This window comes from Osmerus eperlanus, unplaced genomic scaffold, assembly GCF_963692335.1.
Source record: "Osmerus eperlanus unplaced genomic scaffold, fOsmEpe2.1 SCAFFOLD_562, whole genome shotgun sequence".
Taxonomy (NCBI): Eukaryota; Metazoa; Chordata; class Actinopteri; order Osmeriformes; family Osmeridae; genus Osmerus; species Osmerus eperlanus.
This window is the reverse complement of record NW_026911551.1, coordinates 1-18,633: the sequence shown is the minus strand read 5'-3', so window position 1 is coordinate 18,633 and position 18,633 is coordinate 1. Positions and strand designations below refer to the sequence as shown.

The following is an 18,633-nucleotide window of genomic DNA, read 5'->3' as shown; positions in this document are numbered from 1 at the left end:
GCTCCTGTCGTCCCCACTCAGAGGTAACCTAGGTGACGTGGGCTCGCCAGCAGCGCGGCTGTTAGCGGGGAGAGGGGGGGGTCCGCTCTTCACATCCTCTCAGACCGACGGGCCCTCTGAGCGCTCAGCTCTGTCTGCGCGTGGCCACGTTTACCCTCGTGTCAGCTCGGAGGCAGGCCACGGCTCAGCCTCTGAAGACTCTGCCCAGGACCACACACACACACACACACACTTGCATGGGCAGAGAGAGATCGTCAATCAGACTCACTTACTGTGACTGTCTCCACCTACGGTACCTTTCAGCACATTTCAAATGTCAGCAGCATTTTCTGGTCATTTCCCTGCTCCCAGCAACCCCTCGCTGCCTCTCAGATTTCAGAGGAAGGAGTTCATCCACTCCAGCACTGGTACTGGCTCTCCATTAAGCATGTCCAAGCTTGTTCTTCCAAACACTTTAGTTTTGCAGATAGAAAGTGTGCTGACTCTTGCCTGTGTGGAGTGGAGTGGTGTTGAGAGGGAGAAGGCATGGCTTCCGCAATTAAATGCTAAAGTGACATGCTCTTTCACTCCCGTGTTGTGGAAGTGAACTCAACCACCACGCAGCTGCATCCCCCATCCAATCACGAGTCTCTTAGAACAAAGCCGTTCTGGAGGTCCTGTGTGCTTGGTACCCACACTGAGCGTGCCTTGGCTCTGACTAGCGAAATAATGTTAGAACTGTTCACTTCCGATCCTTGACCTGCCGATGCACTTTCTACTTGTACGTCTGAGTTCGTATAGAAGTGTCTGCTAACTGAATAAAATGTAAAGGTAATACATTTCCATTTAGTCATTTAGCAGACGCTCTTATCCAAGTAGGGTGAAGTGCCTTGCCCAAGGACACAACGTCAGTTGGCATGACCGGGAATCGAACTGGCAACCTTCGGATTACTAGCCCGATTCCCTCACCGCTCAGCCACCTGACTCCCTAATAGATTCCTGTTGCCTGTAAGGAAGAGCTGCCCTCCAGATAAAGGTCTGTCGTTCAGAGGCCCGACAGCTGACTGGATCACCTCAGCAGGACTCTGCTGTGGAGGCAGCCGGCGTTCAGATCTTTCTCTCCAGGTCCCGTCTTCAGCCCTGAGCTTTCTCAGGGGGAGAGCCAGCCATCTTGATGTGTGGAGAGAGGACAGGCAGACATTGATTTGCTTTGCCTTCATACCGTCACCGCCTGCTGGGTTTAAAAGGAGCTGCTGTTTATGTCCGCGCTCACTCATGCACTCACTCACTCACACACACACACACACACACACGCTCATACACACACACACCTCTCTGTACACCTCCAAACACGCTATCTGTGTATACATTTTAAGATTTCTGCCATGTCAATCCACATCAAAGGCAGCGTGGACTGAGGGAGATACAGAGATGGACAGGGAGAGAGGGAGAAATGGAGGGAGATATCAAACTGAGACAAACTGACAGCTGGAGGGGGGGAGGGAGGGAGGGCGGGTGATTTGAGTCCCACAGCTTTGAGAGATAGGTTAGAAATGCTTGCTGACAAATTAACCCATTAGACTGTGTAGGGAGTCAGGTGGCTGAGCGGTGAGGGAATCGGGCTGGTAATCCGAAGGTTGCCAGTTCGATTCCTGGTCGTGCCAACTGACGTTGTGTCCTTGTCTCGGGGGAATGTCCCTGTACTTACTGTAAGTCGCTCTGGATAAGAGCGTCTGCTAAATGACTAAATGTAATGTAAATGTGTTTGGTACTTGAGGATGCTAGTGCAGCTTGGGTATAGGTAACCCTTCTGACTGTGTTTGGTACTTGAGGATGCTAGTGCAGCTTGGGTAGAGGTAACCCTTCTGACTGTGTTGGATCAGGAGGACTAGAAAACTGCTGCCCTCAAAGTGAAACAAATATGGGCCATTTAGATTAATGCCCTCATTTACAGTGAAATCAAGGACAGGGGAGGGAGGGAGGGACGGAGGAGGGGGGAGGAGAGGGGACTAGGGGATGGAATAGTTTCCCAAGAATGCTTTCCAGATAGAAAGCCTGTGCGTAATTGGATAATCTCTTCCTAAGGACGTTTGTGGAGAAACTGTTTTCTTTTTGCGTTGCTGCCTGTGTTCAGGGGTGTTCTAACACACCTGGGCATGGTGCTGCTTTGCTCATCTTCGCATGTCAGCGCCCCCTGTGTGTGTGCATGCATGCACACACACAGGGGGCACAATGCCATTGTAACTAGCCAGCGACTCTGAGCTGAGACCACAGTCCAGCTGTCTCTAGAGTGCCACCGCCACACTAACAGCCGAGAGCGGTGTAACCACGGCGATGCCGTCTCACCACGGCAATCCGCACTTTTAAACGAGCAATAACTTCCAGAACGGCAGGAAAGAGCAAACGAGAAAAAGGAGAAATAGGGACATGAAACCACCGTCTATATTTGGTGCAGACGGTCGTCTAGGAGGGCAGGCTTCCTCTCTGGTGACAGCTTCCTCTCTAGTGACAGCTTCCTCTCTGGAGAGCCCCTTGGGGTTGTCAGTTAGCTTAGCTAGCCTCGCGTGGCTAACCTCTCCTCTCAGAGTCAATGTTTTATTTCTGGGTCCATAGGTACCCCTAGCGTAGTGTAGCCTAGCGCCTGGCAGCCTTCCAGAAAGATCCCTTCAAGGCCCTGGGGAAGTGAAGTTAGCCAGATAAGGCGGCTCATTTTTCTCTGTGATTTATGACTGTTTTTGTTTCCTAGGGACTCGGGTGATGAATTTGTTTTCCCTATTTTTTTATGTTCTATCCCCCTTTCTCTCTGCCTCTTTTCTTCTCCGTGCCTCTTATTCTGCCTCTCTCTCCCTCTCTCCTTCCCTCGCTTTCACTCTCTGAGAGAGGGCGGCCATCACTCCCACATTGACTCTTGAAAAGAAGTGGGTGACTGTACAAGCATTAGTCCCTCCACTACATATGACTGATATCTGCCCCACTTCCCTCCAGAGAACACGTGACTGTAAAGCTGATTCGTCACCAGTGCAGCCCTCAGTGGGCGACTTGTTTTTATTCACCAGACGGCCCGGGGGGGGGGGGGGGAGGGGAGGAGGGGGGAAGGGAGGAGGGGGGAAGGAGGGAGACGACCTCGCCTCGTTTTGTGGGGGGCAGGGAGGGAGGGAGGGATGGGGGTAGGCAGGGGGAGGAGTGAGGGAGGAGCTGTACCCTGCTCATGACAGCTCAGGGTTGTCGTGCTCATACCAGGCTGGGTTCAAAGGGCTCGTTTCCCTGACGACACTGCTCTCCAGAACAAGGAGAACCTCTATTATACACGTTATTATATTAACAACCCTCTCGTCTCCAATGGGAGAAGCTCCGGCCGGGCTTTACCATGGCGATGCCCGTCAAACGCTTCCGGCCTCGAATGGGCGGCGTCGGGAACGGTAGCGTCCGTTTCACAAGTGCTGTTGTCTCTGCTGCCAGTGAAGTACCCCAGCACTGAAGGACACGCTGTCAGACTCACTGCAGGCTGTGCAGCTATACTCTGTATACTGTCAGACTCAGAGAACGGTTTAAGGACGTTATAATTCAGTTACACTATATCTAAATGTTTTACTGACACTGTCATTGTGAGAGTTAGAAGTGAGGATAGATTTCACTGTCATTCTGTTGTGAAAGAGCTGGGTTAGGGTTTGTACTGTTACAGAATACTGGACCATACTGAGAGAGTTAGTTTATGGATCCTCTTCATCCTCCTCTTTTTCCTCCTCTTCCTCCTCTCCTTCCTCCTCTTCCTCCTCCTCCTCTCCTTCCTCCTCTTCTTCCTCCTCCTCTCCTTCCTCCACTTCTTCCTCCTCCTCTCCTTCCTCTTCATACTCCTCTTCTTCCTCTTCTTCCTCCTCTTCATCCTCCTCTCCTCCCTCTTCAGATAGACAAATGTTTTACCTGTTCCGGCAGTGTGTGAGGCGGTGTGTGTAAGTGTTTGTGTGTGAGGCAGTGTGTGTGTGTGTGTGTGTGTGTGAGGCAGTGTGTGTGTGTGTGTGAGAGGCAGTGTGTGTATTGAAGCAAATCAGTGACATAATGTTTCAAATTTTTTAATACTTTGCAATGAATACTTAATATTGAAATTTAAACAAGGCCAAATTCTCATATTAATATATTTCAATGTAAAATAAAATTCCAGTTGCTCAAATTCGAGCCTAAAAAAATCAGAGAGAGAGAGCGAGAGGCACATTGAGGGAGGGAGGATGGGAGGGAGGGAGGATGGGAGGGAGGGAGGATGGGAGGGAGGGAGGGAGGGAGGGGGAGAGCGAGTGGTGCTGGGCTGTCTATCAGAGCGGCCCATTATGCTGCAGAGCCGTGGTCTCCAGGTCAGCCTCCATAGTGGAGGGCTGAGATGGATGTGGCGATTTGTATAGGGTCACATGGTGCTGTGTGTGCTTGTGGCTATCCTCCCTCTCTCTCTCTCTACCTCTCCCTCCCTCCCAGCTCCGTGTTTCCAGCGTGGCGTCTTACTGGGTGTTGTCATGGGTCCCTAGGAGACCCTCTGGGCTCCTGAGGGATAATCCCTATGTGGATCAGAAGATTATCTTCCCTGCTATCCGCCTCACCTGTGGTGATGAACCGCCGTCGCGGTGCCACCGCTGAGCTATGCATTTCAATGAAGCTCTTGTCAGGACCCGGGCCCTGGCCCACTCAATACTGGCCCCGGCCCCGGCCTAGCCCCCCTCCGCCAGGCGGGGGCTAAATTGAATTTTCTCTCCGACGCCGGAGCCTCATTCCTCAGCCGTGCTCCGTGGCTGCTCCCCCTGGTCTCCGTCAGCCTGGGCCACGACACTCTTCTCTGTCAGCGCCGCGCCTTTTCCTTGCGCCGACGCAGCTGGTCACACGCACACACACACACTCATCATATCCACACACACTCTCGTATGCACATCCACACACACACACTCACTCAAACACGCACACACTCGCTCCACTCCCCATCTATCCTCCTCCTATGTCAGGTGCATGAATAGTAAATTTCATAGAGAGTGGAGATTAAGGTGTGTGGCGTCTGTGTGGAATGTTAATTCGACTCTGATGCGTTCCGTCCGTCGAGCAGAGCTAACAGACGGCGGACAGCTGCCTCCCTGTGCCTCCTGCCTCCCTCTGCCTCCAGCCTCCCTGTGCCTCCTGCCTCCCTCTGCCTCCAGCCTCCCTCTGCCTCCTGCCTCCCTGTGCCTCCTGCCTCCCTCTGCCTCCTGCCTCCCTGTGCCTCCTGCCTCCCGCCTCCCCTGTGCCTCCTGCCTCCCTCTGCCTCCTGCCTCCCTCTGCCTCCTGCCTCCCTCTGCCTCCTGCCTCCCTGTGCCTCCTGCCTCCCGCCTCCCCTGTGCCTCCTGCCTCCCTCTGCCTCCTGCCTCCCTCTGCCTCCTGCCTCCCTCTGCCTCCTGCCTCCCCCTGCCTCCCTCTGCCTCCTGCCTGTGCCTCCCGCCTGGTTTTCCTCTCTGACACCCACATCAGATGGTTTCACACAGCCAGCGTTTTGCTTGTACTATTTTCATCACAACGCTGGATTTGATCGAACAGTTGGCAGTGGGTTGAGTTGGGGTTCAGCTTTATGTGCAGAAACCCCCGGAAGGTTCTCCACGTTTCGGCTCTCACGACCGACCAGCAGTCAGCTTTAAGCTGCTCATTGTTTCTGCTCTCCTCGCCCTCGTTCTGGGACGGCGCTGGGAAGAGGTTGATGGATGGAGGGGAGGGATGGAGGGATGGGTATTCCGGCTGCGTTCAGAGGGCTTACCGCCAGGTGGAAAGGTGGCTAAGCAAGAGCCGTGTCTACACCTCGCCTCTGTGGAGGAAGAAAGAAACCCCCGGAAATATCGATCTACTTTTCATCACGTATCACACGTCCCTCGTTCCAGCTTAAGTGTTGGCTTCTCCTCCACTCCTGATTGGACAATTGGGGTCCTGCACGGTCGCCACGCGGCGGTTCAGGGTCAAGAGGAAGCAGATCTGAGCTGCGTAATGTCGAGGCAGCGGGTCGCGTTCCTGTTTTAATGAAACGTCGACGCCCTCATCTGTGTGCTTTTCTGACGATTCACTCCCGGCACGTTAAACGCACAAACTGCTTTCCTGAGTTAAACACGCCCCCATCCCCCCCCCCCCCCAGCCCCCATCCCCCCCCAGCCCCGCCCAGCCCTCTGTATCAGCTAACACAGACGATGTGCTTGTTATTATTCCTCAACGGCGTGACAAATGAATCAACAAACGAATGAACTGGTTGGACACATGTCCGCCCCTCCACCCCCCCCCCCCCCCCCCCCCACACACACACACACACACACATATATCTCAGATATATTCCATGCAGGTTGCAGCCCCTCCCATTCTCTTCCTTCACCTTGAGAATTCCCACTGACATACATGGTAGGATTTAATTATTTGATGCTGGGAGGCATGCGGGTTGTTGATTAGAAGTGCACGAACGCTGAATCCTAATAGGGCAGACATGCTCAGCTACGCTCTCCCCCCCCTCCCTCCCTCTCTCTCTCTCTCTCTCTCTCTCTCTCTCTCTCTCTCTCTCTCTCTCTGTCTGTCTGTCTCTCTCTTTATCTCTCTCTCTCCCTTTCTCTCTATCTATGTCTCTCTCTCTGTGTCTCTCTCTCTTTCGTTCACACCCACACTCTCTCTCCTGACCTCTATCTCAATCTCTCTCACTTCCCCTCCTTCTGTGTGTCTGGAGCTCGGCAGTGTCTCTGTCTTATTCTCGATCTCTCCCAACCTCTCCCAACCTCTCTCCACTCTCTCCCACAATCTCTTTCCCTCTTTGCTCTCGCACTCCCTTACTCGGCGGCACTCTCTCTCTTTCTCTCTCTTATTTCCTCGCTCGCTCGCTCCCTCGCTCGCTCTATCTCTCCCTCCTTTGCCACGTCCCGTCTCCCGTATGGACTCCTATCACAACAGCAGAGCTGTCTCCACAGGGGGCCCTCTGCCTCCCCTCTGACGGAGGCTTCAGCCAATCAGCAGCAGGATCACGGGGCGCCGGGCTGCTTAATGAAGCCTCGGCTCCGGACAGACAGGAAGCGTTCTCTCCGTCTGCATTACCCTCACGTAAGACTGCGGTACGATCTGCTCCAAGCACGGTCATCCTCGATCGCCCCGCTCTCCCGGGACCCAGCCTGGAGAGGAGAGGTTTCAGTGGACTCTGGAGTGGAACGCACAAGATAAAACAAGACGAGGATTTGAAAGCAGAGGAGCTTTTCTCCCTACAGCCAGTCGTATCACCACCACTTACTCGGACCCTCGCCAAACCCAGCTGACGGCGGTAACTTCCCCGTCCCGCTGAGCTCTGGGCGGGGTCAATCCCTCCACCTCTCTGGGCGGCTGCCCCCCCTCTCGGAATGCCCTCCAACGGATAACTCCTCCAATCGGCTGCTTGGCAGGTGGATGGATCCATCCAGCCTGGGTCCCAGCTCTGCTCACTGCAGCTTTAATCACCTCCCGCTCCCCAGACCCCAACTAAGACACACACAGCCGTCACGTGTGCCTTGAACCCCCCCCCCCCTGCGAGGAGCTGCACTCCTGCTCCTCGCAGGGTGGAGAGGGGCCGCCGCTCTGGGGCTCCGCTGTGTCCTGCGCCGTCTAAGCTCCGCCCCCTCCGTTCAGCAGCGCCTCCGTCCATGGGCGTCGATGGGGGGCCAACCAACCCCCCCCCCCCCCCCCATCTCCTCTCTGACCCCCTCTTACATATCAACCCCCCCCCCCCCCCCACCAACAGGGTCACATGTCCCCCCAGCTCCCCCCCTGAGCGGCAGGTCTCCTGACCCAGAGTGGGGACGCCCCCCCGCTTGACTCCCCCGCGGCTGCAAATTGCCTCTAAAGGCTTTCAGCGTGTCGTCGGGCTGCGGGACACACAGAGTGGACTGTTAGATTGGCCCGGCGCAGCGCGTCGCCACGGTGATTGACACGGAAGTGAAGACAGCCCGATGCACTTTACCAGATGTATTTGCGAAGACAGCGGAAAGAGCAGTTATTGGATGATGGGTGGTTAGATTCTGCTCCTGTGTCACACACACACACACACGTACGTGTGAGTCATAAGGCGCGATGGCAACTTTTACAAGTAATATTATAAAGTGTGTGTGAGTGGGTTTTTGTGCGTCTTCGACAGAATCCGTCATGGGTAATTGAATGGCCCTTCAGGGGGTGCGACAGATTGCCATGACGACAGATCAGTCAGATAAATCATTCTCCTGTGTGTGTGTGTGTGTGTGTGTGTGTGTCCTGCTTCATAGCAGTGTTTACCTCCAGCATCATGTGGACCTTTGCTGATTTCTGAACGACTACAGACATGCTACAGGCTTGTGCTGTTGTGTTGTGATGATGCTGTTGTGTTGTGTTGTGGCTGGTGATGATGCTGTTGTGTTGTGATGATGCTGTTGTGTTGTGTTGTGGCTGGTGATGATGCTGTTGTGTTGTGATGATGCTGTTGTGTTGTGGCTGGTGATGATTCTGTTGTGTTGTGATGATGCTGTTGTGTTGTGTTGTGGCTGGTGATGATGCTGTTGTGTTGTGATGATGCTGTTGTGTTGTGGCTGGTGATGATTCTGTTGTGTTGTGATGATGCTGTTGTGTTGTGATGATGCTGTTGTGTTGTGTTGTGGCTGGTGATGATGCTGTTGTGTTGTGATGATGCTGTTGTGTTGTGGCTGGTGATGATGCTGTTGTTGTTGTGTTTTCAGCTGGGTGCAGAGCTTTGGTCATGAGGGGCTGGGCCTGCTGTTGGACACTCTGGAGAAACTGCTGCTCAAGAAACAGTAAGTGTGTGTGTTTTTTGTTGTGTGTGTGTGTGTGTAGTGATGTTTTTGTTCAGTGTGTGTATGTGTGTTGTGTTCTTTATGTTCTCCATGTAAACCCCCCCCCCCCCCCCCCTCCGGTCTCCCCAGCCAGGACAAGGTGGACAAACGGAGCCAACACAAAATCATTCAGTGCCTCAAAGCCTTCATGAACAACAAGGTAACATGTCTCAATCCTACTAACACAAACCGACTACTATCTAAACCGACTAGTATCTGGATTCCTCTGTTGTACCTGTTCAAGGTCACTGACTCAGTATGTCGAGGGACAGTGTCTAAGAAAATATTTTTTCAACCTTTCTAAACTTTTCTTTCCCCACACACAACATGACACAAATACGTTTCACGTAAAAAATAAAAGAAAGAAAAAAGAAACCTTTTTTCAGAATTCTTTTTTCAACCTTTCGAAAGGCAGAAGGCAACAAGATTTCTTTTCAGTTTTGGAAAATCCTCCACCACCCACCATGAATCAATCAGAAACGACCAGAGATGGGGAGGAACAAAGTACAAATGCTTAGATACAGAAGGCAACAAGATTTTTTTTCCGTTTTTGGAAACAAATCTTGTTGCCTTCTGCCTTGCTATTTAAGTACAATATCGAAGCATTTGTACTTCGTTCCTCCACATCTCTGTCGCTCGTTGCTGATTGATTCATGGTGGTGGATGATGGATGGATGTCCAGGTGAAAGGTCCTCTTGAGGAGGACTGTCACAGATGCTAAACTGTCACAGGCTGCTTTACATCCAGCAGAAGAGGATCACAGGCATGTTCACCAATCACCATACAGGACAGTCCACACACACACACACACACACACACGCACGCATGCACATTCGGTGTGGAGCCACCAGACTCATTTTCTGCGCGGCGCTCCGAGACACGCCCCCCTCGTTAAGGGTGGAGTGCTGGATGAGGACACCCCACCATCAGCACTCGTCCTTGGGCCTCTCTCTCCTCCTAACGCCCCTCTCTGCCAGAATATGCATGCTCTCAGCAGCGGAGAGCATGCATATTCCTCCTCCTCCCCTCATATACCCTGCTTAGGCCTGACCTTTCAGACTGTGTCACGGCAGACTTCAGTCTTATAATATGTTATGCTGTTTGGGTTATTAAGCTGCTTGTTGAGTTGCAGGTTATTATTCATAACTTTTAAGATAACACAGAAAAAGCCGTAAATGTATCGGTCTACACGCTTGGGTATTCAGGGCCTCCGGCTATGCTGTGCGCTTGTTTACGGAACACTGTACATTCATTATTCTTGGTCTGCAGTTTCTGCAGTCTACAACATAACAGTGGGCATTCTCAGTCCATTCTCAGACCTGTTGGGATCGACGTTGTAATGATCGGAGTGGATGAAGTCAGTCCACAGTCCAGTAGAAACAAACTCTGGTTCCTAGTTTTGGTGTAACCTCACCCCAGGGGGTGTATGGGTAATGTAGTCTTAGTGTAGCGTCACCCCATAGGGTGTATGGGTAACGTGTGTGTGTGTGTGTGTTCCAGTATGGCCTGGACCGTATCCTGGGTGAGGAGAAGAGTCTGACGCTGCTGGCTCGAGCCATCGACCCCGGCCAGCCTGCCATGATGACAGACGTGGTGAAGCTGCTGTCGGCCATCTGCATCGTGGGCGAGGAGAACACGTACGTCTGGAACGCCACTTTGTTCCGGAGCTTTCTTTCTTGTTTTCTTTCTTTCTTTTTTTATTAATTTCTCAATTTTTTTGTTTTTTTGTTCCTTTCGGTTGGCAGGAAAAGCAGGTCCCTTCTTTTCAGAGTTCATGGAACTGGCCCCCACACTCAAACGTTTTGATTGTTTAAAACAAAAAAAGTTTAAGCGTTTGACTGCTTGATCTGCTTGGCTCTTAATGTGCTATCCCTTTACGACTCAGGTTCTGTCCCACTCCCTATGTCTCCACCCCTTCAACCCCAAAGAGTGAGAGTGGTGTAGAGAGAAGGGAGAGGGAGGCAATGAGATGGAGAGATAATAATAGAGGGGGGAGAGAAAGAGAGAGGGGGTTGGGGGGGACGGACGACGACATGCAAGCACAGGCTTATCCAGAGGATGATTGTGTTGTATGTACCTCCTTCCTCTCTGTGTAGTCTGGAGAAGGTGCTTGAAGCCATGGGCACAGCAGGGGAACAGGGAGCCATGGAGAGGTTCAGCCCCGTGGTCCAGGGCCTCCGCCAACGCTCCCTTCAATTACAAGTAAGTACCACTGACAGAGCCCAACACTGACGGACCTGCACACACACACACACATGGTCACACACATGGTCACACACATGGTCACACACACGGTCACACACACAGCCTCCGTCCATGCACACACACACACGTACGCACACACAGGGTGAAATGTGTAAAAAAAATGATTGCCTCTGAATTGGTTCAGAGTTTTTCTACTCAGTCATACGTCCATGGCTGGTCCTCCACAGAACACTTTAGTTTAAATGAAAGACTCTGACCCCTGCATAATCAGGATGCTTGTTTTTAGTCGACAGTACCTGCAGTCAATTTCTGCTTCTGTATATTACTCTGACCCTCGACGCTAATACACACACACACGCTCACTCACCAAACGAGAGTGCAAGGCACTGCGGTATACTGAATGCTGCAAAATAATTTGTCAAAATGTCTCTACAACTCAGAAACTAATTTAAACTTTTAATTCGCAATGTTAAAGTTCCTGAGAGAATAATAAATAAATAAAATAAAATGGCATAAGCAAATAAACAGACATGACTCTCACATCCTTCCAGCCCACAGTTAACAGCTGGCTCATTTGAGCTTTAGCATGTTAGCTTCGGTGTATTTTCCACCACGTCACCTTAACGTGACAGGTTTGCACATACACGCTCCTAATGTGAAGTCTAGCTGCTACATCCAATAAACCATCACATATCACAACATACAACACTATCACATACATGACTTACAATACTGTCACATCACAACATACAACACTATCACATACATGACTTACAATACTGTCACATCAGCGCACACACTGACTTGTAGAGTCTGTGTGCGCGCGCATGTGTGTCAGCACATGTGTCTGTGTGTGTGGTGAGGTGTGTGTACTTGTGTGTGTGTGCGTGGCCTCTGATAAAACAGAAAGCTCCCGATGTCCTGGACGGCAGGATGGCTGGTGTTGTGGGCTGGAGGAGAGTGGAGCTGCAGAGGGCTCTTAATACTTGATCAAAGCACATTGTCAGTGTTTAATTGGTAGCGCAGGGACGTTAGACTTAGATTCTCCACTGCTGGTACCATTGGTCTCACACGCGCGCGCGCACACACACACAGGTATGTACATCTCTGGAAAAAATTGAGACCACTGCACCTTTTTCTTTCCTTTTAAAAAAGTTGAGAAGGAGAATTTCGAGTGAAGAACAGAAGGGTGACATTTGCATCTTAAATGTTACCCCTGTTCCTCGCTCAAAATTGTACATACTATGTACATACACACACACACACACACACACACACACACAGACACGTATATACATACACATCTACATACACTGTAGGTACATATTTGTACACATGTATATAAACACTAGTAAAAACAAATGAAAATGCATGTCTAAGCATACATACATAAATAAGTCTGCACACACACACACACACACACTGGTACACATTAAACCTGGAATAAATATCTTATGTGCACTTTAGTTGTGGAAGGATATGTCTATCAGTATGCTCGTCTGCCGTGTGTGTGTCTGTGAGAGTTCAGGCCCCTAACAGGCCTTGCAGGCAGCTCTCCAACAGCACACTGTCCTTATTCATCAGGATCTTTTATTTATGACTGTACCTCGGCCACACGCCTGCATCATCCACCTGCTTTACCACCAGCTTTGGAACCAGGGGGGAGAGGAGAGGAGGAGGAGGACAGGGAGGGGAAGATGGAGGGAGAGGGGGAGGGAGATGGAGGGAGAGGGTGAGGAAGATGGAGGGAGAGGGGGAGGGAGATGGAAGGAGAGGGGGAGGAAGATGGAGGGAGAGGGTGAGGAAGATGGACGGAGAGGGGGAGGGAGATGGAAGGAGAGGGGGAGGAAGATGGGAGAGGGTGAGGAAGATGAAGGGAGAGGGGGAGGGAGATGGAAGGAGAGGGGGAGGAAGATGGAGGGAGAGGGAGAGGGGGAGGGAGATGGAGGGGGAGGGAGATGGAGGGAGAGGGGGAGGGAGGGAGATGGAGGGAGAGGGGGAGGGAGATGGAAGGAGAGGGGGAGGGAGATGGACGGAGATGGACGGAGATGGAGATGGAGGGAGATGGAGGGGGAGGGAGATGGAGGGGGAGGGAGATGGAGGGGGAGGGAGATGGAGGGGGAGGGAGATGGAGGGGGAGGGAGATGGAGGGGGAGGGAGATGGAGATGGAGGGAGATGGGGAGGGAGATGGAGATGGAGATGGAGGGGGAGGGAGATGGAAGGAGAGGGGGAGGAAGATGGAGGGAGAGGGTGAGGAAGATGAAGGGAGAGGGGGAGGGAGATGGAAGGAGAGGGGGAGGAAGATGGAGGGAGAGGGAGAGGGGGAGGGAGATGGAGGGGGAGGGAGATGGAGGGAGAGGGGGAGGGAGGGAGATGGAGGGAGAGGGGGAGGGAGATGGAAGGAGAGGGTAGGGAGATGGACGGAGATGGAGATGGAGGGAGATGGAGGGGGAGGGAGATGGGGGGGGAGGGAGATGGAGATGGAGGGGGAGGGAGATGGAGATGGAGGGGGAGGGAGATGGAGGGGGAGGGAGATGGAGATGGAGGGAGATGGGGAGGGAGATGGAGATGGAGATGGAGGGGGATGGAGATGGAGGGGGAGGGAGATGGGGAGGGAGATGGAGATGGGGATGGAGGGAGATGGAGGGGGAGATGGCAGAGGATGGAATTGTGTATGTGTGTGGTGTATGTATGATGTATAAAGAGGTCTATCTGACAATGAGGCTCCTATCCATTAAGCCTGCAGCCGCGCTGCTCTGAGTCCTCAGGTATATTTTATTGATAGCTTGTGGTGATTTAGTGTTTTCAGTTTGCTTATAGACAGCCCTGATCCCTTTTAAACCCGCTGTATTATTCACTGGCTCTTCCACTTCTCTCAGCGTTTACTGTGGCCAAAGGCCTCCTCCAGCGCCCTGCGCTGCTGGTCCTACACAAACTGCTCAGGGACACTTTTGGCTTCTGTGTGGGTTTGTGTGTGTGTGTGTGTTTTACTGTAGGCCCTAACTGTAAATAGACACACAGGAGGCAAGAGGCCCGGAGCGATGTTAAATGAACTCTGAGAGGGTCTGAAATGACCCCTGAGAGTGTGTGTGTGAGAGGGGAGCCACCAGGGAGGTGTGGGTCTTGGCAGAGCTGCTTGTCAGCAGGCTGCAGCAGCTCTGACAGGGAGCGATGGTTGCAGGGTGTCTCTGGACAGACCCAGTCCAACACGGCACTGGTTCAAACACCCGCTCCCCATCCTGGGAAGAGCAGCATCAGACATGAAGATGCACTCGCATGAGAACACATACACACACACACACACACACACGCGCACGCACACACACACAAGAAGAAGCACAAACAGAAACTCTCACACACAAGAACAAACACACAAATACATACAAACACAGACAGACGAGAACAAACACACACACTAAAAAAACAAACAAACGCACGCGCAGGAACACACACACACGAACAAACACACACACGTGGACACAAACACCCACACACTGACACACACACGCGAGCACGCACTGGCCTGTTGTCCTGGAGGAGTGAGCCAGGCTCCCACAGACAGATGGGTGTGTGAGCATACACTCCCAGCTCTCCCTGCCTCTCCTCCATCTCCCTGTCTCTCCCTGCCTCTCCTCCATCTCCCTGTCTCTCCCTGCCTCTCCTCCATCTCCCTGTCTCTCCCTGCCTCTCCTCCATCTCCCTGTCTCTCCCTGCCTCTCCTCCATCTCCCTGCCTCTCCTCCGTCTCCCTGTCTCTCCCTGCCCCTCCTCCATCTCCCTGCCTCTCCTCCATCTCCCTGTCTCTCCCTGCCTCTCCTCCATCTCCCTGCCTGTCCTCCATCTCCCTGCCTCTCCCAGCTCTCCCTGCCTCTCCTCCATCTCCCTGTCTCTCCCTGCCTCTCCTCCATCTCCCTGTCTCTCCCTGCCTCTCCTCCATCTCCCTGCCTCTCCCAGCTCTCCCTGCCTCTCCTCCATCTCCCAGCTCTCCCTGCCTCCTCCATCTCCCTGCCTGTCCTCCATCTCCCTGCCTCTCCCAGCTCTCCCTGCCTCTCCTCCATCTCCTTGCCTCTCCTCCATCTCCCTGCCTCTCCCTGCCTCTCCTCCATCTCCCTGTCCTCTCCTCCATCTCCCTGCCTCTCCCTGCCTCTCCTCCATCTCCCTGCCTGTCCTCCATCTCTGAGGCCTCATTGTTATTCTAATAAACACAGCTCATTAGAAAGCCATGTAACAGAGCGGCAGCAGCGTCCCTGCTGTGAAGGATGTCGTTTCTCACAGGCACTTCCAGACTCACGCTCACTCACAGGTGACCAGGCACTAAGGGCTGGATCAGGAGCAGGCTGACCAGGGGTGGGGAGGCTGGGCTGGGGGGCCTGTCCTGGGCCTGGCCGGCCTGGGGGGTCCTGGGCCTGGCTGGGCTGGCCTGGGTGGAGTCACGGCCTTTCAAACCCACTCGTACCAGAGGACCGATGAAGGGGCCGGCCCAGGCCGCTGTGAGAACCGAGTCAGACTCAGCAGGGGGGATGGACAGAACCATAACAATGCTCTTTAAGCAGTCTGTCTATCACCCGGCAACCTGACTCCCGCTTCCCCATCTCCCCCCGCTGTCACGGTAACCGGCAACATTGCATCCGCACATCGACGAGCGACCCAGGACATAATAACCCCCCCCCCCCACCTAGTCCCCATCCGCTGATTTCACACACCGACGCATCGCTCCACGATCAATAATTGATCTGTGGGCGTCCGCCAGACGAGCTGGAGCTGTGCAGCACAGGGGGGCGAGAGAGAGGAGGAAGGGGGGAGGGAGGAGGGAGGGAGAGAGAGAGAGAGAGAGGCAGAGAGAGAGAGGCAGAGAGAGAGAGGCAGAGAGAGAGAGAGAGAGGCAGAGAGAGAGAGAGAGAGGCAGAGAGAGAGAGAGGCAGAGAGAGAGAGAGAGGCAGAGAGAGAGAGAGGCAGAGAGAGGAGGAGGACTAACAAAGGGAGGAGACCTGGGGCGGGTCTGGGAAGGGGGGGGGGTAAGAAGCGGTTGTGGGACTGGGGTTCTGTCCTGGGTCGGGCGGGGTAGGGAGGGTTCTGTGGTTAGGCTCTATACAACCGTTGTCACTTTAATATTGAAGAGACTGCATGGTGGTAGGGGGCAGCAGGTGGAGACATGCATTACTAATGGTCTCCTACTTCATGAGGACGCAGGCTCATTCACTATGCAGCGCTCTGGACCCTCACCAGCCCCTGGAACAAGCCGGAACACACACACGTCCACACACATGCAAGCACACACACACTTGTGTATACACACGCATGCAGATGAGCAAACACACAAAGTTGGTGCACACACACACACGCGCAGGCCCCCTGAATGTAGTGAATGTTCTGACAGTGCGGTGTGTGTGTGTGTGTGTGTGTGTGTGTAGGTGGCCTGCATGCAGCTCATCAACGCTCTGGTCACCTCTCCTGATGAGCTGGACTTCAGGCTGCACATCAGGAACGAGTTCATGCGCTGCGGCCTCAAAGAGATACTGCCGGTAAGCACACACACACACACTGACCATACACACACCTACACACACACACACACACACACACACACACACTGACCATACACACACCTACACACACTGACCCACACACACTCACGCCTACACACGGCCTGATACACCTGTACGTACTCACCACACACACACACTTCTCTCGCCTGGCTGTGTATTAATATTTAAATGAGTTGTCCGCCGGAGTGAAATACGCCGCTGAATAACTGATCAGACCCGGAGGAGAGGTCGCCGTCTGGAGCCACACCCACCCTGGGACAGCCAATCAGATGCTCGAGGACCGTTGCTGCCGCCGGCACTCTGCGTTTAAAACTCTCCATCACCTGGGAGGGGAGGGGAGGGAGGGTGGGAGGGGTATAGAGAAGAAGGGACAGAGGGAGGGTGGGAGGGGTATAGAGAAGAAGGGACAGAGGGAGGGTGGGAGGGGTATAGAGAAGAAGGGACAGAGGGAGGGTGGGAGGGGTATAGAGAAGAAGGGACAGAGGGAGGGTGGGAGGGGTATAGAGAAGAAGGGACAGAGGGAGGGTGGGAGGGGTATAGAGAAGAAGGGACAGAGGGAGGGTGGGAGGGGTATAGAGAAGAAGGGACAGAGGGAGGGTGGGAGGGGTATAGAGAAGAAGGGACAGAGGGAGGGTGGGAGGGGTATAGAGAAGAAGGGACAGAGGGAGGGTGGGAGGGGTATAGAGAAGAAGGGACAGAGGGAGGGTGGGAGGGGTATAGAGAAGAAGGGACAGAGGGAGGGTGGGAGGGGTATAGAGAAGAAGGGACAGAGGGAGGGTGGGAGGGGTATAGAGAAGAAGGGACAGAGGGAGGGTGGGAGGGGTATAGAGAAGAAGGGACAGAGGGAGGGTGGGAGGGGTATAGAGAAGAAGGGACAGAGGGAGGGTGGGAGGGGTATAGAGAAGAAGGGACAGAGGGAGGGTGGGAGGGGTATAGAGAAGAAGGGACAGAGGGAGGGTGGGAGGGGTATAGAGAAGAAGGGACAGAGGGAGGGTGGGAGGGGTATAGAGAAGAAGGGACAGAGGGAGGGTGGGAGGGGTATAGAGAAGAAGGGACAGAGGGAGGGTGGGAGGGGTATAGAGAAGAAGGGACAGAGGGAGGGTGGGAGGGGTATAGAGAAGAAGGGACAGAGGGAGGGTGGGAGGGGTATAGAGAAGAAGGGACAGAGGGAGGGTGGGAGAGAAATTGAGAAATAAAAAGTGAGAGGAGAGGAAAGGAGAGATAGAGGAAGGGTGTGAGAGCGAGAAAGAGAGAGCGAGATAGAGCGAGAGACAGAGAGACAGAGAGAGACTTCAAAACAAAGAAATAAACTAACAAACAAACTAAACAAGCCAGGTTGTGTTGAAGGGAGGACATGCTCTGCTGTGAAGGTCTTTGTTCTGGCTGAGCTGGGAGAGGAGAGACTGGACAGCGTCGCTGCATGATTTACTGCTCTGGAGAAGCAGACTGATCTTATCTCTCTCCTACACCCCCACCACCACCACCTCTCTCTATATACATATTTATCCCTCACTGTCTGCATATGTATTATTTCCATATCTACCACCATCTCTCCCTCCTCTCTCTATCCCACTCCTCTCTCTGCCTTTTGTCTTACACACACACTCTCTCTCTCTCTCTCTCTCTCTCTCTCTCTCTCTCTCTCTCTCTCTCTCTCTCTCTCTCTCCCTCTCTGTCTGTGTGCAGAGCTTGTCAGTCACCAGGAGCGAGGCCCTGGACATCCAGCTGAAGGTGTTTGAGGAGCACAAGGAAGAGGACCTGCTGGAGTTCTCTCACCGGCTGGAGGACATCCGAGCAGAGATGGAGTATCCTTATCACTCACTCCACCACTGGCTTCTCCCTCCCTCCCTCTCTCTCTCTCTCTCTCTCTCTCTCTCTCTCTCTCTCTCTCTCTCTCTCTCTCTCTCTCTCTCTCTATCTCTATCTCTATCTCTATCTCTATCTCTCTATCTCTCTCTATCTCTCCCTCCCCATCACACCTGACTCCTGTGGGTCGGCTGCTGTTCACACAGGAGGCTAACCTGCCCTCACCTCCTGGGGTGCTTCACACAACAGCCTGCTGTGTCTGGACCTCCCAGCCTCACAGCCTC

The 18,633-nt window shown here is 53.3% G+C and overlaps 1 protein-coding gene across 1 annotated transcript; it reads left to right on the top strand.

Annotated features, from left to right (window-relative positions):
* Nucleotides 1-8,622: 8,622 nt before the first annotated feature.
* Nucleotides 8,623-18,348, top strand: LOC134016239 (protein diaphanous homolog 3-like; the record flags this gene model as incomplete). The annotated part of the gene is made up of 6 exons (XM_062455634.1): nucleotides 8,623-8,753; nucleotides 8,883-8,952; nucleotides 10,293-10,429; nucleotides 10,889-10,994; nucleotides 16,409-16,519; nucleotides 18,230-18,348. Coding segments are annotated over exons 2-6 (485 nt in total), but the record flags the coding sequence as incomplete, so codon positions are not given.
* Nucleotides 18,349-18,633: the final 285 nt, after the last annotated feature.